Genomic DNA, 20,419 nt, shown 5'->3' on the forward strand with positions numbered 1-20,419 from the left:
ATTGTCGGAGCGCATGAGATGAATGAGATGCTAAACGCAGAACAAGCTATGAAGGGCATGAGGGACGGAGTACGGCGACGCGCAGAAGACTTCTTCTCTGCGTGACGCGCCAACCAGGTGGACAGATTGGATGGAGGTGAGGCGTCCCAAAAGGTCTAGGACAGGCAGGGAATCAAAATCGGGCAAAGACGTTCCTGGCATATCCAAAAGGCCCACGGGTCGCAAACCATCGGGCGATGGCACTGCTGGAGCCATGAGAGGGACTTCGAAAAGCGCCTTCTTCTTCAGATATTCGGCAGTCATTCCAACTTTAACGTGCGAGCCGGGTTCCAGATGGTTAGTCGAGAGGGAGACGAAGTCATTGTAGTTCGGGTAGAGCATCACATATCCGCGCATGTAAACCAGCTCTATGAAGTACTTTTTCCATGATCTCGTCCATCGAGTGGAACGTACGTCAGGGACGATGTCTGCGTCGGCCGTAATCCAATCGGGGCCAGTGGAGAGGCGGGCAGAAAGGTAAGCATGAAATTCGCGCCAGTGCTCCGGAAAGTAGACCGCGCCCCAGCTGCATGGGATCTGCGAGAGATATGGGGCATTGCGCGGCAGTCCCTCTGATTCGAACAGGTGCTGTGCGTTGAACTTTCGGCGTCCTTCCAATGGGAGTTCCAAGTTCGTCTGCTGGTAGAGACTGATCCCATAGAGTTCTTCGGGTGCAGGGTGCCCTCCGTAGCTGAGGTCGGACGCTCATCGTCAGCGACGATATCTACCTTCCTTTGTGGATAAGACTAACCGATAACGCAGAACGGTCATCTTTACCCAAGCATAGAAGAGCGGGGAAAGTTCGATATCGTCCTCGAGTAAAAGACCATAAGAGTGGTCGGAGTCAGGATACCACGACTCCACGACCGCCGCGAGTAATCCACCATGCTGCACTCGATGATTTATCATCAGTGGGCCAGACGTCCAAGCGAACTCTTTGATGACGTTATGGACTTCCAGATCCGCGCCCTCTTCGACATTGATGCGCAGGCTGACCGAGTCTCCGAAATAACGGGCGTTCTGCAAGGATATCAAAAGGCGGTGCAACGAGCGCGGCCGGTTGTAGGTGACGACGCTGAGGTCGATTCGAGCTGCGTGCCAATCTACATAGCATCGTAACATCATCAGCGGGGCTCGGAACGGAAGGGACGACGGAGGACCGACTTCTCCATTCCTGTTTCCGGAGCGATCCCATCCAGTCAGTAAATGGCAGGTCGGCCTGGGGTATGTGCACGTGCGTCGTGTTGTCATTAACGACCCTTCGAATGAACTGCTCGAATGAAGCGGAGTAGGTGTCAAGGCCAGCATCGTGTATGACAACGTCCACAACTTCCCCCAGGGTCCAGGCGAGTCGTTCTCCTTGGGAGAGATAACCCTCGTGGTAGACGATAGAGCAGTTGAGCGATATAGGCAAGACTCGTCCCCGCAGGCCATCCAGTCCGTGGTGATGGGAGTTCTCGTGGCCACCATAGACTAGGACGTGAAGAGAGTGACCAGCACGCTGTAGACCACATGCCGCAGGTGAGAATGCACGAAGATCATCGACGGAGGTAACCACGAGCAAGAAAGTAGCAGCATCATCGCGTCGGGTAGATTCGGCCTCGGGTGGTGCCTGATGGGCTTTCGCAGCACCATCGTAGAGATATGTTAGCGCCCGGGATTCGTTCCAGACCAGGAAACCATCACGATATAACTGGTCTTGCTGGATAATGAGAGCCCCTACTGCTTGCCATACGTTGTGGTGGTGACCAGTCATCAAAACACTCGCGAGCAAGCCTGAGTGATGGCTCGAAAGCGCAAAAGGAGGCAAAGGATATCTGGCGGGGACCGAATGATGTGCAAGAAGGCAAAGTGGAGGCTGATCGCAGTCCATATCCAACGAAACGACTTCGTGACCGAAAGTCTTGGAGCGGTGCGGGGACAAAAGTGTGGCCCTGAGAGCGGGCGGCAAACGTTCGAGCCCTCGTTCGTCTAAGATGACAGTCCAATTCGTCGCGGCCCTGCAAGCAGCATCAAGAGTGGCGCGGTCCGGGTCCAGATACTCGGGAGATATCGCGACCGAAACGTCTGCATGCTTGAATGAAAGCTGGCTGACGACGTCCAGTGTAACACGACGTGCCTCCTTGCCAATGGTTTCGGGAGGAATCACAATCACATGAGAGAGTGGATTGGCTTCTACGATGAGCAGCATGAGAATGTTCGAGAGGTCTTGTATTGAGCCTGAGGTTACAGGAAGTAGGATCGTCACTGAGTCTCCAGAGGGTATTCCAGGATCGCCACGAGTTACGTCCGTATTCGAGGGCCTTTCCTCATACTCCCCGCTGTTATTTCTCCTTCGATCATCGCAACATCCCTCTTCAGACCCCTTTGATGAAGAGCGCCGCCAGAAGAACAGAACGAGGGTTGCCAATAGAAGTAACTTTGTTATCCGTGATGTGCGCATTGCTGTTGTTGCCCCTTACGTTTATAGCAGAAGTTACGGCTCGTCCTATGGATTCACAGTATAGCTGCAGAAACACGTATGCACCAAGCAAGCATGGCAATGAAAAGAGCAGGACGGAAACAAAGAACGTCCAACTCATCGCCGCCACTACCAACCTTCACCGGCAATTAAAGCTCACGTGATTGAGGCTACTTGAGGGCAGGGCCTGGCACTGGCAGGGCGGCGGCTGCCAGTGGGGACGGCCCGGCTCGATTTGCATCTGCCATCCCCTAGCACTACCACCCTCTAATACTATGTACGCCCGTACGACATCTCATGGCGCGCAAGTGGTTCAGCTTGCAGCTACGACCTCGTGCTTGGCATATGACGTCCGGCACCTGTAAATTACTGTTAGGTATAGCCGTACCATATATATAATTGGTGTGATCAAGACAGACTAGAGGAAAGGGCGGTCTCCCGCCAATCCACCTTCGCTTGCACCTCCCTTGTGTGATTTAAGACGCAATGGTATACTCTACGTGTATACATGACAACTAGATAACTATTAATGCACCTTAGGATGCCAGCCATTCCTAGTCTTGACCCATCTAATGCCAACTTAGGAAGGATGTGACGTACGCTAAATCGTTCTGCAAATCACTGTTATGTTTAGTAGCATTACAACAAGCCACGTGTATACTGTGTAAAGTCTCGTAGAATTGACGATGTGTCATGTATGTTTGCCGTATACCCGTATACGCTCCGTTTTGAATCGGAGTATCAAGTCGGGGCTTAAATGCGTAACACAGCCACGGTTAGCGATGCTTACTAATTACGGGCAGGGAGATACCAGAGCAAGCTCAGGTAATGCATGACTTCTGTGTGAGTATTGGCCATCTCCGAAAACCCGGACTCCTCTCGCCGGCAATGTATCGTAATCTCCAGTGGGAGTAGAAGCCATATCAAGAGTGGGTGCCACGATGTCGACGTATCAAGAGGTTGTATTCGTGGGAATACAACATTACCGCTCATCACATTTACATCAACGGCCATACACAAGCTTCAAGGGTACGCGAGTGGCGATGAATTATTTACTTTTATAACATGAGGATTGACCTATGGCATGCCTCGCATGTAAGTTACATGTAAATAACCAAGTAACTAAACACGAGTTAATAACATCTGACTTTTTGACCGTACACTAGAATGTACATACTCAAGCTTTCACCTTTCGCATGCACTTGTACTCTACACATTATTCGGCGAGGCTGGCCCAGAATGAACACGAAAACTACGAAGAGCACGTGAATCTGGCCGTCCATTGACCTCCCTCCAAACCATCGACCTCGATCCGTCCTTGCGGAGCGTCATCCTGCTTCACATGCAGCACCGCGTGTTTCTTGCCCGCCCGAGACAGTACCAACGTCCCATCGCAATCCGGGTACTCAACGCTCAACGCCCCATTCGTACCCTTCGGCGTCTCGAACGCGACCTGGAAGGAGCCGGTCTTGGCATCCTTCGCGTTGTTGACGCTGAAACTGCCCAGGCTGGTCTTGAACCCCGCCTCCGCCCTCGTCAGGTCGCCAAGGGTAGGCTTGATCAACCACGTCCGTCCTCCGGCGCTCGTCAACTGGATACCGGCCACCATGAAGGTCAACGTCGACGTCGGCCCGGTAGACCACCCGTGCGCGTGGCTGACGCGCGGATCGTTCGTATAAGGCGCATAATGCAACGCGCCGGTGCTCGAGTACCCCTCGATGAACGTGCTGTTCGTCATGCGCGGATCGTCGAGCATGAAGCCCCACTCGAGGCGCATGAGGTCGAGCGCGGCACTGGCGTTCCCGGATAGGATATGGGCTTGCAGCTCGAAGCCGGAGATGAAGGGCGAGATAGCGTCGGCGGCCTCGGGAGCGGGAGCGCCGTATGGCGTCCATCGCTCCACGAGGTTCTGGCTGATGGAGGCGGTTTGGGTATCGTTCAGGGTCAGGTTCGAGACGACCGCCCATGCGTTCCCGTCTTGAGGGTGTAGCGTCGTCGTCTCGTTGTCGCGATACATGCCGGCGGAGGCATCCCAGAGGAGCTCGTTGGCGGACGATTTGATGGTGGCTGCAGTCTGGGCCCACGAGGCGAGGAGGTCGGTTTCGTTAAGGGCACCGGCCAGGACTGAAACTTGATTCAGGGTCTGGTAGAGGATTGCGTTGGCCTACGAAATACATCAGATTTCACGCGTTAAACCTTGGCATCATCTGAAAGGGTACCTCGATATTGTGCCCGCCCATGCCAAACCGAAGCCAGTCATTGGGCGAAGTCACGTTCATCAAGCCGCTGTCGTCGATGAAACCCAGAGCGAAGTTCATGGCGAGCTTGATGTCGTCCCACATGCTCTGAAGGTAATCGATGTCATCCTACAAAACGAATGAGTGTTCGATACGGCTTCCAAGAGCGAATAACGGTTCTCAACTCACCGAGTAGAGGTAGTAGTCGGCCACACCGATCAACGTGTACAAGTGGTACGTATGCGAGAGTTCATCAAAAAACGGCCGGCCTGCGTATGGTAGCTGTCCACTGGTCTTGTTTTGTATGGCGAAGAGGGAGTTGATGGAATTCTGGACGGATATCAGGTCGTTGGTGGAAGTGACGATGCCAGGAACGGCGATGGACATGTCGCCTGCCCACACGAGTCTGTCGCGCTTAGCGCCATCCACGAGCGCCGACGTGCCATTGGTGATAGTATAGTTAAAATACCATGGGAGAGCGCCGATTGAGTCTCCTGGCTGCGTGCTGTTAACGATCCCGAGATATATGAGGGCATCGCCATGCTTCGGATCGATCGTGCACAGTTGGTTTGTGTAGGCCCCTGCCGGCGAAAATCAGAGAGGAATGCGGGTGGGAACAACAGAGGCAGGCTTACCAGCATACCAAATCCGATTCAAAAGTTCGTCTAGATCTTGATTAGTAAGGATCTCCGAGATCTACTACGAGAGCTCGTACCGTTGGAGTGAAAGTAACCGGTGTAATCCCTCAGCTTGTCCTCCGCGTAGTGCGGCATAGCGGTGAAGTGAGTCGTCACCTGCGTCACCTCCAAGCTTCCGGTGGTGTTGTGCACCAAGCTGAGGTACCTAAACGCCCCCCTCTCGTTCTGCCTCGGAACAGTATACGTTCCCGGTTTCTTGGGCTGGATCCACAGCGTCTCGTCGATCCCGGCGTCGGCCGTGGCATCGCTGCCTTTGCCCGATATCCAGAGGGAGCTCTCGGAGAACGTGATACCGATGAATTGGTGTTTGTCGGATATATCGCCGATGTTGAGTGAGACAACCCCGGCGACGTTCTTGCCATAGTCGAAGGTCACTGCCGATGACCCCTTGAACGTCGCTTTACCGTGGCGGGGGCCGGTGATGCTTTCCGCGTGGATGACGGTACCGTTAACCTTCCGTACAGATACTGGGTGCAACGTGCGACTGGGAGGAGCCAAGATATACTCGTCATAGGGTATGGCGAACGTAGCGAGAGAGGCCGCGAGGAACACAGTAAGCCGAAGACACAGCGTGGAGGGCATCCTGTTTATTGGTCCACATCTTGTTTTCCAGCTGCATTTATGAGGAATTGAGGGGACGTTCGATCGTCTGAACTCGGGAGGATGGCCGTGATAAACGTTGCGGTCATGGACTCATGAGACCACGGACGTTGACGGCAACGCGCCTCGATTGAGCTCGTGACCACCTTCACCTCCTAATTCCCGCCTTCTTGTCCCCCTTTGCTACCCGTCTCAAATGTTCTCCAATTGATATGATGACGTTTTCAGCGGATCGTCTTCATTACCGCTGTGATCTCGTGCAAACCGGGCCGAGCCGGCGTTTGGCCAAGCAGACGCAGATATCGCCTCGACGTGGGCTCAGCTGATGACTGAGGTGCTCGTCATCACCCCTCTCAGCACTTCTCTTGGATTATCACTTTGCCGAGGCCTGAGGGGAACGACCCATCAGCCATCTTGCTCGATGCTTGTCAAGAATCCTCCTTCTTAGGCACCCCAGTCTACCTGTCCATACCTACACCATCGTCTCGTAGCGCCGCCATTCAACCTTCGTATCAGTTAGCCAACCACAATCACGACCTGCCCTCTCCACCCTCGCGACGCCATCCCACAGCGCTGCAGTCACTTTGCCATTTGCCCACGCAGCACTCCCGTACTACTTTTTCCGCGACGCCGTTACACTGCATCGCTGTTCATACGTCGTATCAGCCCGCAAGTGATCGTATTCTCTTCAATACAGCATACCCATCCCACGATGTCGCGGTTCCTTCATCATGGGACCCCATCCGGCTTATCCTACCTTCCCGCAACATCACCTCACTGCAGAACGCGATGATTCACTCCGCCCATCATGCTGCGACGTGTCCTCCATTAGGTGTTTTCATCGCATCATCTCGTACGACGACCTTACATTGATATCGCTATGTACACTTGCATTCCTGTATTTATTGCGCGCTTATCCTGGCGGTGGTGCGTAGCATCAAGTTATCTATGTGCGTTCCTGGCAATGAGATCAAATATCTCGTCTATCATCATATCTATCGCGTGTGGACGCCCTCATCACCGAGTTTTGTAGATATAGTTAGGTGGCTAAGAGGTGTGTGCGCCAAGTCATTGGTTGTGTCGATGCTGATGCAAACAAATGATTGACACTATGATGTCGTTTAACGCATGGGAGTCAAGCGAGCGTAGGCCCTGTGAGTTAACAGGGTATGGTCGAAGATCAGCGACGCAGGATACTTGATTGTCGCGTCGCTGGCCAGGTTGACCTGCGGACGGGTGCGGAACAGGCCGCGCTGTAACGAATTTCCTGTTCCCCGGCCAACATACATTGCGTTAACTCGCGTCCATCTTGATCAGCCCTTCTAGTCCTGGCTCCAATTCCTCATCCAGCCCTTGCTCCTTCTTCTCCATGTCTTGCAACAGCAAATCGACGTCCGGCGAGACGACGTATCGCTTGTTCACCTCGCCGAGCACGCACACTCGTTTCTTCGCAACGTCGAGATGCACCGCGTGCTGCAGGAAGGACGGCTGCGTCGCCGCGATCACGTCAAGCACGACGCCCGAGCCGAGACGCATCTTCACCGCACCGCTTCGGTGCACCTCAAGCTGGCCGATGACGCCGTCGGTGATGACCCTTTGCTGTTCGGGTTTTTTGTCCTGCGAGGGCTCTGGCGTGGACTTGGTCGAGGTGCTGGGAGTCGACGCCGGTGGTTTGGTGTCTTCCGCGAAGGAAACCGCTTTCCCCTTTCCTTTGTCTTTTGCGGGAGGAGGTGAAGGTTCCGCATCGACGTCCATGGCGTCTTCGGGTTTAGCTGCCGGTTTTGAGGGCTTCGGGAGGAAAGTGGGGAAGGGCGCGGGAAATTGGAAGAAGTAGAGTCGTTCTTGGCGGATTCCGGTATCGTCCTGATAACATGGTCGGCGACCTCATGAATGCACAGATGGACGGACACCTACGTCCATTATCTCCGCGTGAAGCGCAAAGTCGTCGATAAGGTCCTCAAGCTCTTCTTCGTCTTCTGATTCTGAGAGGTCAACGGCGTTCGCAAGGTTGACGCCTTCGGGCTCTGCTTCGGGCTCTGCCGATGCAGACGGTGAACGCGGAACACCTGGAATCTTCACTACGGCGTACATGAGCTTCTCCCATGTAGACATGAGGACGAATTGCAGCCTACCAGCGTCATGCTCCTCCTTCTTAACAACGTTCGACTTCTTCTTTTTCTTGCTCCTGGCCTTCTCTTTCGCTAAACTCTCCGGCGCCATCCAATCCATCCTCCGCACATCGTTCATATCCACGATCTCCACTCCCTCATCCGGATCCGAATATACCTCCACCTCCTCGTCCTGCGAGCTCGGCTTCTCTCTCCCGCTCTCTACCTTCGGCGCATCGCCCGCCGACTCCTGCTTCACGAGCGACGGGCCTGCGCTGCCCGTCAGTCCCGCGCCTGTGGCCGCGCCAGCACTGGGTCCGCCGGGAAGGGGGACGATGGGGGCAAAGTTGGAGCGTGGGGCGGAGCGTCGCGCGGAGGAGCCCGACATCGCAGGGCCCATCGCGAACGGCCCGGAGGCGGTCATCTCGACGGCGGGGCGCGGGGCCGCGCCGCGTCCGCGCCCTGCGTCGCCGTCGCGCCCTCGACCCCGTCCTCGGCCTCGCTCGGAGTGGGCCGAGGTTGTTTTGGGCGCTTCTGACTCCTGTATTATCGTGCATGAGCCGCGCCCTCGTGCGTATGTGTTTTCGCGTGCAAGGCTCACCTGTTTTACATCGCCTCTGGACGAATAGACGGGTGTATATGAGTATGGATCGAGGAAAGAAAGGGGCACGACGACGTACTCACTCCTTCTTGCGACGCGCAGGTAGGGTCGGCACGAACTTCATCTTCTGGGTACCGAGCCTGGTGACATCGCCCTGCTTTTTGGCCAGGCTAGGGATAGCCTTGGACGACGGGCCCGCGCCCGTTGACGAGTTGGGCGCGTTGGCTTGGTTTGAACCAGCAGGGTCGGCCATTCGTGTAGCTAAGTCGATGAGAGGGAAAGCAAGCCAGAGGGTGAAGAAGAAAGTATTATGGGCGCTTGATGAGCGCTTGTCTGGCCAACCCGCGGTATTTATCGAGCTTGGCACGCTTTCTATGTAGTACATCCTCAGCGTGCGTACGCTCCCGGCCTCCCGTCCTCCCAGTCCCTCATTTGACCCCTACGCAGCTCTTGTGCCTCCGCTTCTCGTCGCTCGCGCGTCTACGGCTATTCAACCAAACCTCCGCAGAACTCGCGAATCTCTTCTCAGTATTGCACTCCCCGAGGCTTCGACCGCGCCGAGTTCGCGCGCGTGCTCCCGTTAGAGCTCGAGGCCCTTCATGCGTGCGCGGCGTACTGGGCCGGAGATATGGGCTACCTCGATGCGTTTTACGCGCTACTGTAGAAGTGCAAGATGCAGGAGAGGGCGATGGAGCTGAGGGGGAGGAAGAGGAGGGTAGACGAGGTGACGAGGGAGAAGGAGCGCGGGGCGAGGGTATGTCTAATCATCGCAAGTCAGCTGGTGGAAGTGAAGGGTGTTGCGGAGTGTGTACTAGAGGTGCTAGAGAGCGCGTTGCGGGCATGGCCGTCGGACGTGACAGTGGCCGAGCCATTTTTGTTCAACCTTTGTGAGTGCGGGCTGGATCTTCGCTCCGTTCGGTCGCTCTTATATTGCGATGTATATTCTTTACAGCGACGGTGTATGAGTTGCGATCCGCCACGACCGCGGCGAAGCGTCAACTTCTGGTCGAAGGTGCCTGCGAACTAGGAACGATGTTCACCACCGTATCCATATGGTGATCCCGATGACCCTCGGTTAGTGGATCGTTCGGCTTCCTTACGAGGGAAGGACTGTTGGCCGTTTCTCATCGTCGCGTTCTGAACGTCACAGTGCATGCATTGGGACCTCAAGCCCGAGCAGACGGAAGATGGAAAAGCCTGCAGGTGGCGGCGTGCGTGTCGGCAAGCCTCGTCCCTGAACGTGCCAGTGGGCGAAAGGACTGTTCGGCGGCGCTGAAGATGCTAATGTGCCGCTCCTCAGCGATCTACCATTTGCTGTTCCACATTACAACCTGCGTATTTTTCCCGTTGTCTTGCACATCTCGACGTACGGCGGCCCTCTTCCACTCGCAGAAATCGTCTCGCAAATCTTCAGAAAACCTGAAGACCGCATCTATTGAGTATACCGAATTCGAATTCGTTTGTGGTAGCAGTGTAGTCAATACGTACTCTGAGCTATAACAAACCAATTCGAATTCGCGCTCGCGCGAGCAATCATGCATCATGCATGCTCACTGGACTCGCGCACTGCCGGGCTTCGAATGATTATCTTAGTAAGGGGGTCACAGACTCATACCTGTTCATCTCTTCTCACCACTCAATGACCGTCGCCAGCCCGCAAGGCGCAGGCGATGTCCCCGAGACTGACGAGCTCAAATCTTTCCGTGAGGCATGGAAGGCCGAAGTACGCAGGCGCCGAGGCGAACTCTCAACCGACGCCGTTCCCCGCACCAGCACGAACACTGGCAGTTCTCCGGCGGACAAGTTACACGATGCTCAGCCCTCCGCTTCGTCCGACGAGGCCTTCGTGAAGGCGTGGGCCTTCCAGGAGGCAAGCCGTCCCGCCGCTATCGACGGACCAACTTCGAAGGGCAAGCAGGCCCCTGTCCCCGCTGCCTCCCGGCACGCTAGGGACACTTCCCAATCGCCCACAAGGGACCGCAATGCAACTCCACGCACAGTACCTAACTTCACGTTCAGCCCCATACAGAAGCGTGCCATCGATGTCTACCGTCGCGCGATGCAGGCCGAGCAAAACAGCGAGCTCGACGAGGCCCTCCGTCTGTACCGGTCCGTAGCGTCTCCTCCTTGCCAAGGGTTGAATGAGGGAACGGGTTGACTCATAGCAGCACCATCCCAGCCAGGCATTCCGTCTGGACACCAATGTCGACCGCGCGTTCGAAGCCGCTGAGCTCCTCGTCCAGTCTCAGGTCAAGTCTGCGAAGCTCCCGCCCTCCGCCGACGGCACCGCTGCGACCAGTGCCCGTTCCGCTCAAAGCACCGTAGTAACGCATCGCCACACCTCCTCCGGGACGAACGCCACCAGCAACTCGAAGATCACCGGCCTTCTGGCTCGTATCGTCTCCGGCTTTCCGCCAGACGTGAAATTTGAACCCGAAGACGAGCGCGAAGGGTTCCACTTCGTCCGCTTGCCCGACGAGCTCATTGTGGATATTCTTACAATTTTGGATCCTACGGCTATCGAGCGGTTTGCAGCGGTGAGCAGGAGGGCAAGGATCTTGAGCTTGGATTCGACGATATGGAGGCGGGTATATTTCCCGCATTCGTTTTGGCATGCTCTCTTCGGACTTACACATTTGCCTATCAGGAACTTCGCAAAGCGCGTGTACAGGCCACCTCAAATACCGCCCGAACTCACGTTGGAGGGGCTTGCCGACAACTACGACTCGGACTACCGCCGCCTATATGTCGAGCACCCTCGCTTGCGCCTCGACGGGGTATATATCGCTGTGTGCCACTACATGTCAGTATTTCTCTCATAAATCTGACCGTCGCGCTAACTCGGGTCTGACGTTTTACAGCCGACCAGGCCTGAGCGAGAACGTCTGGGTCAACATCCACCACCTCATCACCTACCACCGCTACCTGTAAGCCCCTTTTCTCTCAAACATCTTTGCCTCAATGAACCGACCCTCTTTCTCGTTCTCCCTCCAGCCGATTCTTCCCTGACGGGACCGTGCTCTCCCTGCTCGCGAACGAGCAGCTCGACCCGCATAACGTTATCCCGCATTTCAAGCACTCTCTGCGCATGAAGGGGCTCTTCCTCGGCACCTGGTCGCTGGACGGCACGACCGTCACCATCGACGGCCTCGCGCCGCTCTCTTCATCCACCTCCACTTCACTCTCCGTCACCACTGCTCACTCCGGCTCGAACGCACGCGATGCGCCTGCCATAGAAGAGCAATGCAAGTACGTGTTCCGGATGACGTTCTCGCTCCGCTCCCGTCCGCTCGGGCGGTGGAACAAGCTCGAGTGGGTTGAATACGAGAGCGTGCGGGTCGAGGACGGGGAAGCGACGCCGTTCCCCCTCAAGCAGGAACGGCCCTTCTGGTTTAGCAAGGTTCGGAGCTACGGGGGCCCTTAAATTCGTTGTCGGCGTCAGTATGCCGTCGGTGATAACATTGTTACGCCGTCCTGCAGTCGCGGTATAGTCTTACGTAGACAACTCAAAATGAGGGGCTAACATGATGTTTCGAGCAATGCAGGAATAACCTGTTGGAGCATTCAAGCAGCTTCCTTCGGTGTTCATTCCGCTATTATACTGGACATATGGTATCCTTTTAGACTAGTAGACGTAAGGGATGAACCTGTATGGCACGGTCTCGCAGTACCGCTCCCAGTCCTTGCCGTACTTGCGAGCGCACCTGTCCGGTTGAAGACAGTCAGTAACGATGGCAAAACAACAAGATAGCGAGGGTGTATAATGAGGGCGTGGTTAAGCACGTACCGTTCGAAGTCGCGACCGCACCGGTGAACGAGCACGGTGATGAAGAATACGGAATAGAAGTATGGGATGGGCGAGCACCTGCCGACGATGAGACCCCACGTGAAGCTCATCGTCCAATCCGCGGTATAGTTCTAGATACCGTACGCAAGTTGATATCAGAACCGTCGTCGACTCCTGTATCGGGGGCAAAGGAAAGAACGTACGGGTTTGCGCGCCCACGCCCACCAGCCGCTGGTGAGGAGCTTGTTCCCGTGCGCGGTCTGGATGTAGGTCGGGTTCTCGACCGTGTTTCCCGGCAGGTTGGGGAAGAGTTTGCGGAACTCGGTGATGCCCTGCTGCTGCATCTTGAAGTGCGACTTCTGCGCCATCGCCGTGTCGAAGCTGCAGAATGCGGTCAGCGTCTCGGATTTCCTGGTGGGTGGGTAACGGAGAAAAAGAGCGCACATGTAGTAGGCCGTCAGGAGGGTGGTGTAAATGGCGACGTAGGCCGGGGTGGACCACCGATAGTTCTCGGGGTCGTGCGAGGCCATGTAGACGACGGAGTAGACGTAGGTCTGATGATGGTGATGTTATTAGACTGAAACAACTGAGCTCGATGGAAAGCCTACGAAAGGAACACCAGCAAAGTTCCAAAAAATGACCATGAAGCCCCATTTCTCGTGATACATGTCCCAGGTCTGGGGGATGCACTCCTCGCCCTTGCAGCTGCAGGAAACATATTAGCTATGACCCGTGATACTTCTTGCGCCACAGCCACGAACCATGCGTTGAGGTACAACCAGGTTGCAAGCACCATGAACGCCATGTTGGGGGTGACGTAGCCGTACGTCTCGTATTGCTTGCACGCGCCGGATACCGACAGGAAGAACACGATCACCCAAGGGATGCGGACCTCGGCCCACATCTTAAGGTCGACCGGGCCGATACGCGGGTTCAAGCACGCGCCCATGAACACGTCGTAGATGAAGTTGCCCGACATGCGCATCTGCTCGCCGCGCGCGACGGTGATAAAGTACATTCCGAACGAGACCGCGAAGCCCCAGATCATGGCGACGGACATGAGGTGGCCGTAGTTGTCGATGATCGCCGTGAGGCGGAAGATGTTGAAGTAGTGGAGCGCCGCGGCGGTCGCGATCGAGGTGTAGACGGAGAGGTACGCGTCACACTTGTACATGAGCGTCTTGTAGCCGAGCGAGGGGACGGGCAGGCCTTCTTGCATGAAGCCTGGCATAACGTACGCCAGGAAGAGCTCGTAAACGATGAGGCCGCTGTAGACCTTCCAGGCGTACAGGTTGGGGCTTGCGTCCTTCGCCAACATGAGTATGATATGATGCGGGGGCAGGGACAGGGTTTCTTACGTCTCGTACGTGTCCCCACATTCTCGCGAGGAAGGGCTTGATATCTGCCGTGGAATGGGGATAGACAAGCTGGCCGTCGTAAAACCAAAGGCATATCCAGAGGTAATACATCAGCAGCGGAAAGCCAATCATCATAGCCGTCACGCCTGCAGGGCCTCCAAACTCCCATCTACAAGCAGCGTCAACAAACGCGTCCGATCATATTTATACGGCGCGTACGTTGTGTGCTTGTCCAGCTCCTGGTCCCTTTTCCTGCCCTCTTCCGTGATATGGAAGGACCTTGGGGCATCGCCGTTCACGTTCCGCTGGCGCAGTTCATGTCCGTTCAGGGGAAGGAGCTCCACGCCGGAGCCGCTCGCCATGGTGCCAAGGGGTGTGCTGGATGGTGAACGAGAAATTCCGCTCGTACGACTGGAGCGCGTCGGATGGCCACGTGGGCGGCGGGAAGCCGACAGGATGCCGACGCGCTGAGCCGCGCCGAGCCGTGCCGTTAGAGTAGTACTTATTAAGTGTATTGATCTCTTGCTACTTGACCGCGACCAGTCTTTTCTTTTCGTTTCACTTTCAAACCTGACAGGAACAGAAATGACATCGGGACTGACTGAGATATCAGAAATGACGATCTGGCTCGGGACGCCGCAAGTCTGGCATTCCCAATGTGATGAATCAAATAACATCACTCAGGAGATCCATGGGACCATTATACGACTTGTGGATGTTTGATTAGTATTACCATACAAGCATAACTAGTAGCGTTCTAGTCAAAACATGTGTGATCTAGCCTGCGGATTTGCCGTAGGCTTCTTTGGCGTGGACCATGCGGACCTGGAACAGCAGGACGCCCTCGTACACCGCCCAGCCAATGGCAGAGCTGAGGACCTTGCGCGAAAGTCGGAGAGCGGCCCCGTCGAGGAAGCCGGATACACCCCGTTGCTAAAATCATGCGCCCATGAGCCACTGATCGTATGTTAAGATGCAAGATAGGGCATACCGTCCATATCGTCTTGGTCGTCGTCCATAGACTTCGGTATCGGTCTTCCTGCCGTACTTGAATCTTGGTCTGCGACGCCGATGTGAGCACTAATGTGAATGCGATGAAGCAAGGCGGAGTTCTCACTTTAATCACGTCAAAGGGATGCGTGAGGATGGTAGCAATCGCGCCCGCGGACGCAGCGGAGATGCTGTGCACGCTGGTCGACAGTACGGAGGACGTTGGTGGCAAAAGGTAGGCTGGGGATGCGGTCAGCTCGATACCACGAGGGCGAGACCAGTAGCAATCACTGGCGTCGAATTTAGACTCACATGTCTCCCGCTTAATGCCTTCGTAGAACACTACGAAAAGGCCCGCATACGGCGCGTCGCGTAACGCGGACGCAAGGAAGCCCCGAAAGAGTTCTCGGGGACCGCCGCGCGCCATCAAGATCAGGGCACCGGACAGAGACTTGTACGCGTACATGTTACTCTGTCAAAGCAGCCTCCATGTCAGGCCTGGCCTAGACGGCTGAGAACGAGGACGATGGCGTACCTCGTAACGAGCTTTGAGCACCGAGAAGGGGTTAAGTACGAATCCGACGCTGACACGAGTCACGGCTCCGGCAACGAGGTTACCGCCGCTAGTCAGGGAGGGTAGCACGGAGGCATGGGAATGAGCAGGCGACGAAGAACCTGGGCGAAGTTTCTGCACAGAGGCAAAGTAGGGCGACGACGCCATGAATGTCCGTATTTGAGTGAGGCCAGTCATGTACATTGCTACTCCGGGGACATTTCTACAAGGGGGATGGGAATCGGGTCAGCACATAACGTTCGGGAGAGGGGGTTGGGGAAGGGAAAACACCGCACAAGCGTATACGTACCTCATGAGTGTAGCATTCGTCCCTCTCCATAGTCCCAATATCCCGTTTTCCGCAATCACCTGTCTTGCGATCTTGAGCGGGCTCTTCACTGCTCTGTATGAAGATCAGAACACGGCGGTCCGCACATTGAGCGCGAGGGCACGTACTTGGATTTCAGGGTTCCATCGGTCTGTTGCACTCGTGTCTTCAAGAAGTCAACTAGAGATGATCTCGTAGGTGAGTGCATGACTCAGAGAGTATCGACGCCGCTCACATGGTTGAAGAGCGACTGTTGAAGCAAATCCTGAGAGCGCGCCTGGAGAAACAACTTCAACATTCGTCGACCGCAAGAAATCTTATCAGGACTGACCTGACAGCAGTTGCTGCCCAACATTGCTCATATATACCAATTATTGCGGTCGATAGGTCGGCCAGAGAAGTACACTCGTAGCCCTGTGACGCCGGTCAGGGAGTGAGCCATGTTTGGCTTTGTTATGCAGCGACCTTGGACTGCACCACGACCAAATAGTACGGTGGTGTTACCGCCGCGTCGGTTAGTTGGCAGGCCCTCCTGCACATGATGGACACTGCTTTTCGGATCATCCTGGTCGGGCTTACATTTTTGTGGACGCGGAACAATAGATGCTCAACATCCTCGCGGGCACATCTCGAGAAGCCGTTTGAAAGTAGTCACGGCACTCGAAAGACCGAAATTTGGCCTGCCGGGCCGCCCGCGACCCGTTTTCGAAGAGTCTCCATCTCGGTGCGGAGCCTGCAACGAACTTCAGCTACCACTACGCGCTATGATCAGGAGCAGAACCCGCAGCTAGGACTTCGTACGGGCGGATTGCAGACTTCTGAGGAAGTCCAACACGGTAGCGGCGAGGGAAGATTTCCACGTTTGTCTTTCAGTCTCGTAACATCCAGTCACGGCCAAGGGTGCTTGCCACCTTCTTCCACGGAAACACTTTATGGCCCCCCCTCGAAGCTGATGCGCGTGCTCGAAAACCTGCAGTTCGAGGTCGTCGTCTGCGCCCGACTTCCCTGTGTCCGACCGGGCCGCCACCGGGTCTTCAGCTGACCTTGTACTAATCCCGGTATCCATCTGTAGAGCAAACGCTTCAAAGTCTGTTGCTTCACTCGGTATAAAGGTGTTAGGGGATGTATCCCTAGACATCACATCTAGCTGTTGTCATGCTCCCATTCCTCCTAGCATCATTGACTGTCCTTCCGACTGCTTTTGCGGCAGCCGGCTCCCCTGTATCCTCAACAGATATACAGGGTATTGTGTGCGGCATCCAAACCTACGGGAAAGCGGCCAATTGGCCTCAGTCCGACTTGAACACTGTCCAGGATACGCTGGCGCTGACCATCGATGACTTTGTCCCACAGCCACCTACGCCGTAAGTCTACTTCGTTAAACTTACTGCGAAACGGATTCTAACGTGTCGTGCATATGCAGAACCTCCACTTCATCCAGTGCATCATGCACCGTCACGGCGTACGCCGACGTAGCGACCGCCATCAAGACGTGCACCGACATCCACCTGCGCGACATCACCGTCCCCGCTAAAAGCACACTCGATCTTTCCAAAGCCAAAGCAAACTCTGTCATCACTTTCGAGGGTCGTACCGTACGTATTCCGGTGTTTCATCCCGGTTCACGAAATGATGTCTTGTCTCGCATAGACTTGGGGCTATGCTGCCTCAGACTGGGATATGCTGAAGCTTGGCGGAACAAATATCACCGTTCAAGGTGCACCGTGCTCCGTGATCGATGGCAATGGCGCTGCCTGGTGGGATGGTCAAGGAAGCAATGGCGGCGTCGATAAGTACGTTCCTAGCGCCCCAACAAAATGAGGTCGATGCTCATAATCTCGTAGACCAGACCATATGATAGTGGCTAGCAAGTTGCTCGGGAACTCCGTCATCAAGAATCTATATGGTGCGTGCCCGGTCACTCGCCGAGATTAATAACACACAAACCAATGGCTTCTAGTCCTGAACGCTCCGACGCACGTCTTCGACATCACTGGCGCCTTTGGTCTATGGGTGAAAGGTGTTGTCATCGATATGAAGGACGGATACAGCGTCCTATCCAACGGACTCCAGGCAGGTCACAATACGGATGGGTTCGATATCTCCAGCTCGACCGATGTGAGCCATCGCTGCCATCATGTTGTACATTTGCTGAGCAACTTTCCAGATGCTTGTCACGAACAATGTCGTGTTTAATCAGGTAATCAGCGGAATATATGGAAACACGATTCCCGAGGCTCACGGACTACTGAACAGGATGACTGTGTCGCGGTTACCTCAGGCGGTGGCATCGTGACGACGAACATGTTCTGCAACGGCGGGCACGGCTTATCGATTGGCTCCATTGGTGGCAAGTCCAACAACACGGGTATGCGTTTGCGATGTACGGAGCAACCTGAGATGCTAATCATGATTTCCATCAGTAAACGGCGTGATCTTCAGCAACAGCAAGATTCTGAACAGCCAAAACGGCGCACGCATCAAAACCAACTCGGGGACCACTGGAACCATCAATAACGTCACCTACTCCAACATCCAGATCTCCAACATATCGATTTACGGCATCGACATCCAACAGGACTACCGTACGCTACTTTCTCAGCGCCTAACGTTCTGTGTTTTCAATCCGATTATCTGTTCTTTGCATAGTGAACGGCGGTCCGACGGGCGTTCCGACGAACGGCGTGACAATCACAGATATCTTTATGAGCGACATCACCGGCACCGTTCAATCCGCCGGCGAGAACTACTACCTGCTTACGGCCAGCGACACGAGTGCCTCAAGCTGGAAGTTCTCGAATCTCGCGGTAACTGGAGGACATAACAGCACATGCCTCGTCAAACCGTCCGGTTTCTCTTGCTAGTATGTAGACGTGCACAACTTGTATTTCTTGTGTTGGGGTGGACATACAATGCTGTAAAAACAATGACATGTCGATATATCATGTGTCCAATTGTCACCGAACCTCGCCTTGAAAAGCCAGCCCGGGCGAGGCCGGCACCGCAAAGTGCGTGAAAATAGAGAAGGATCTGAGCGGCACGGGTCATGAGTGAAGAAGTGTCGAAGGGATGCTTCGCGTACGCGGGCATCTTGATGGCGCCTCCGCGCCTCGATGTCCTGTTTATCTCCTACCATCCAATCGACGTGGACCATGGATGCTTCTTATGGCCACCGGGAATGAAAACGGTATGATCGGCGTCTTCGCTTGCCCAACCCCACAACGCACTCGAGGAGCCGCGCAGCAACATGCGAGCCTGCGTTGTCACGCAGTGTTTCATGGGAGCTCTGGCATCTGTATAAAGAGGGGCGTTGGGCCACCCCGTTCTGCAGTCGAACAGTCGAGTTCAACGCACCCTAAGCAGCCCAACCCAACCATCCTTCAGAACTTCAGCCGTAGTTCAACGATGTTCGCTCGTTCGACCCTCTTCGTCGCCGTCGCCGCGCTCTTCGCTGTCGCTTCCGCTGACCAGTGCAACACCGGGTCCATTCAATGCTGCAACTCGGTCCATGACGTGAGTTGTGGATCGAATCGAGTGATTTTCACATTGCTTACAATGTCTATGGGATCAGTCGAAGTCCAGCGCTCTCTCTGGACTCTTTAATCTGCTCGGTATCAACGCCGGCGATGTGACCGGTCAGGTGGGCGTTACCTGCAGCCCCATTTCCGCCGTAGGCGTCGGGGGGGACAGCTGCAACGCTTCACCCGTCTGCTGCGAGAACAACAACTTCGTACGTCGCGCGCACGTTCGAGACATTGATCAACGCTGATCTAATGCAAACAGAACGGCCTCGTCGCTCTTGGCTGCGTTCCCATAAGCCTTTCTCTGTGAAATCGGGTGGCGACGACCTTAGATATACGCTATGACTTTTCAACGTAATCTGCAATGAAATGATCCTGTCATTTGCTTTTCTCATTGTGACGATCTTGTCGCTTGAGTGCTTGTCGCTTGAAGCTTCCGATGGCAAGGGTGCCACGTTCAAACATGTTGGTATATGACATACAGCAGAGACGGTTCATGTGACGACGTACTAGTCCCATGTAACGAGGCTGGTGCTCTCTGACTTTTGGAGTGCACAGCTGCTCATATATATAGCGGAGAATCAAGTATAGAGGATGGGTGCACCAGAGTCCAGCACAAAGACCATCAATAAAAATGCATGTCATGGACGCGCAGCGTGCGTTTGATTTAAATTGTGAGGCAGTTCCTGACTTCTGCGGTATACGATCGCACATGAGCCTTGCCTTAGTTCACGAGTGACGAATCTTCGGAACTCACTCTCAAGGTGGGATACAATCCTCTTTGATTCCAAGGCCAGGTATAGAGTCTCGCCGATTGCTTGCGACGCACCCTATGGTCTAGTGAGCATAACGCTGCCTCAGCTTCTCGCTGCGCACCGTCGGACGCCGGTGCGCAACAAGCGCACATTGCATATAAGCAGAGAACGGCGAGGTAAAGGGCGGGATTCATGATAGAAATCTAGGACGTGTAATGCACGTCACAAAGTGAGTGCGCTATAAGACGCTTTCGATGCGATTCGGCGTTATATTCACTCGAAATGCGCAGCTCCCCGGAAGAAAGACCGCTGACCCCCGTTCCAGTAACCATAGTCAAGTCTACACAGCATCCGTGGCGTCGCTGGCGATAATTTCGGCGAGC

The 20,419-nt window shown here is 55.0% G+C and overlaps 9 protein-coding genes across 9 annotated transcripts; 4 read left to right on the forward strand and 5 right to left on the reverse strand.

The window, feature by feature from the left end:
- Positions 1 to 30: 30 nt before the first annotated feature.
- On the reverse strand, positions 31 to 2,230 carry PUNSTDRAFT_136755 (uncharacterized protein; the record flags this gene model as incomplete). The annotated part of the gene is made up of 3 exons (XM_007386361.1): positions 31 to 730; positions 791 to 1,142; positions 1,204 to 2,230. The coding sequence occupies 3 exons, from the start codon at positions 2,228 to 2,230 to the stop codon at positions 31 to 33; spliced, it is 2,079 nt and encodes a 692-aa protein (XP_007386423.1).
- A 1,522-nt stretch (positions 2,231 to 3,752) lies between these two features.
- Positions 3,753 to 6,017, reverse strand: PUNSTDRAFT_72959 (bacterial alpha-L-rhamnosidase domain-containing protein; the record flags this gene model as incomplete). Its single annotated transcript, XM_007386362.1, has 5 exons — positions 3,753 to 4,664; positions 4,720 to 4,866; positions 4,927 to 5,318; positions 5,373 to 5,408; positions 5,453 to 6,017. The coding sequence occupies 5 exons, from the start codon at positions 6,015 to 6,017 to the stop codon at positions 3,753 to 3,755; spliced, it is 2,052 nt and encodes a 683-aa protein (XP_007386424.1).
- Positions 6,018 to 7,034: 1,017 nt separating this feature from the next.
- PUNSTDRAFT_106087 (uncharacterized protein) lies at positions 7,035 to 9,025 on the reverse strand. The gene is made up of 5 exons (XM_007386363.1): positions 8,828 to 9,025; positions 8,750 to 8,760; positions 8,168 to 8,689; positions 7,950 to 8,113; positions 7,035 to 7,898 (listed from the first exon to the last, which is right to left on the reverse strand). Exons 1-5 carry the CDS (start codon positions 8,995 to 8,997, stop codon positions 7,329 to 7,331), a joined length of 1,437 nt encoding a protein of 478 aa, XP_007386425.1. The 5' UTR covers positions 8,998 to 9,025; the 3' UTR covers positions 7,035 to 7,328.
- A 392-nt stretch (positions 9,026 to 9,417) lies between these two features.
- On the forward strand, positions 9,418 to 9,803 carry PUNSTDRAFT_136758 (uncharacterized protein; the record flags this gene model as incomplete). The annotated part of the gene is made up of 2 exons (XM_007386364.1): positions 9,418 to 9,631; positions 9,697 to 9,803. The coding sequence occupies 2 exons, from the start codon at positions 9,418 to 9,420 to the stop codon at positions 9,801 to 9,803; spliced, it is 321 nt and encodes a 106-aa protein (XP_007386426.1).
- A 580-nt stretch (positions 9,804 to 10,383) lies between these two features.
- Positions 10,384 to 12,168, forward strand: PUNSTDRAFT_115360 (uncharacterized protein; the record flags this gene model as incomplete). Its single annotated transcript, XM_007386365.1, has 5 exons — positions 10,384 to 10,853; positions 10,924 to 11,328; positions 11,392 to 11,547; positions 11,606 to 11,671; positions 11,739 to 12,168. The coding sequence occupies 5 exons, from the start codon at positions 10,384 to 10,386 to the stop codon at positions 12,166 to 12,168; spliced, it is 1,527 nt and encodes a 508-aa protein (XP_007386427.1).
- Positions 12,169 to 12,369: 201 nt separating this feature from the next.
- PUNSTDRAFT_136760 (ERG4/ERG24 ergosterol biosynthesis protein) lies at positions 12,370 to 14,251 on the reverse strand (the record flags this gene model as incomplete). The annotated part of the gene is made up of 8 exons (XM_007386366.1): positions 12,370 to 12,448; positions 12,532 to 12,662; positions 12,735 to 12,912; positions 12,976 to 13,085; positions 13,140 to 13,236; positions 13,293 to 13,837; positions 13,890 to 14,058; positions 14,109 to 14,251. 8 exons carry the CDS (start codon positions 14,249 to 14,251, stop codon positions 12,370 to 12,372), a joined length of 1,452 nt encoding a protein of 483 aa, XP_007386428.1.
- A 360-nt stretch (positions 14,252 to 14,611) lies between these two features.
- PUNSTDRAFT_106093 (mitochondrial carrier) lies at positions 14,612 to 16,173 on the reverse strand. The gene is made up of 9 exons (XM_007386367.1): positions 16,092 to 16,173; positions 15,996 to 16,037; positions 15,889 to 15,940; positions 15,743 to 15,835; positions 15,415 to 15,655; positions 15,192 to 15,351; positions 15,008 to 15,119; positions 14,881 to 14,950; positions 14,612 to 14,822 (listed from the first exon to the last, which is right to left on the reverse strand). The coding sequence occupies exons 1-9, from the start codon at positions 16,120 to 16,122 to the stop codon at positions 14,667 to 14,669; spliced, it is 957 nt and encodes a 318-aa protein (XP_007386429.1). The 5' UTR covers positions 16,123 to 16,173; the 3' UTR covers positions 14,612 to 14,666.
- Positions 16,174 to 16,915: 742 nt separating this feature from the next.
- Positions 16,916 to 18,624, forward strand: PUNSTDRAFT_46274 (uncharacterized protein; the record flags this gene model as incomplete). The annotated part of the gene is made up of 9 exons (XM_007386368.1): positions 16,916 to 17,124; positions 17,184 to 17,355; positions 17,411 to 17,553; positions 17,605 to 17,666; positions 17,721 to 17,878; positions 17,928 to 17,960; positions 18,017 to 18,128; positions 18,184 to 18,345; positions 18,410 to 18,624. The coding sequence occupies 9 exons, from the start codon at positions 16,916 to 16,918 to the stop codon at positions 18,622 to 18,624; spliced, it is 1,266 nt and encodes a 421-aa protein (XP_007386430.1).
- Positions 18,625 to 19,165: 541 nt separating this feature from the next.
- Positions 19,166 to 19,591, forward strand: PUNSTDRAFT_73181 (fungal hydrophobin; the record flags this gene model as incomplete). Its single annotated transcript, XM_007386369.1, has 3 exons — positions 19,166 to 19,273; positions 19,332 to 19,490; positions 19,544 to 19,591. The coding sequence occupies 3 exons, from the start codon at positions 19,166 to 19,168 to the stop codon at positions 19,589 to 19,591; spliced, it is 315 nt and encodes a 104-aa protein (XP_007386431.1).
- Between the last annotated feature and the right edge of the window lie 828 nt (positions 19,592 to 20,419).

Source organism: Punctularia strigosozonata (genome assembly GCF_000264995.1).
Source record: "Punctularia strigosozonata HHB-11173 SS5 unplaced genomic scaffold PUNSTscaffold_11, whole genome shotgun sequence".
Classification (NCBI taxonomy): Eukaryota; Fungi; Basidiomycota; class Agaricomycetes; order Corticiales; family Punctulariaceae; genus Punctularia; species Punctularia strigosozonata.

What these genes read in the sequence shown, in the direction of transcription:
- PUNSTDRAFT_106087 (XM_007386363.1), bottom strand. Translation starts at nt 8,997, where the DNA reads ATGGCCGACCCTGCTGGTTCAAACCAAGCCAACGCGCCCAACTCGTCA. An exon ending in GAAGGAGGAGCATGACGCTG is followed by an intron (nt 8,114 to 8,167) that starts GTAGGCTGCAAT and finishes TGTACGCCGTAG; the next exon opens with TGAAGATTCCAGGTGTTCCG. An exon ending in TTCACGCGGAGATAATGGAC is followed by an intron (nt 7,899 to 7,949) that starts GTAGGTGTCCGT and finishes CCATGTTATCAG; the next exon opens with GACGATACCGGAATCCGCCA.
- PUNSTDRAFT_106093 (XM_007386367.1), bottom strand. Translation starts at nt 16,122, where the DNA reads ATGAGCAATGTTGGGCAGCAACTGCTGTCAG. An exon ending in GATGGAACCCTGAAATCCAA is followed by an intron (nt 15,836 to 15,888) that starts GTACGTGCCCTC and finishes ATCTTCATACAG; the next exon opens with AGCAGTGAAGAGCCCGCTCA. An exon ending in TGCTCAAAGCTCGTTACGAG is followed by an intron (nt 15,352 to 15,414) that starts GTACGCCATCGT and finishes CTGCTTTGACAG; the next exon opens with AGTAACATGTACGCGTACAA.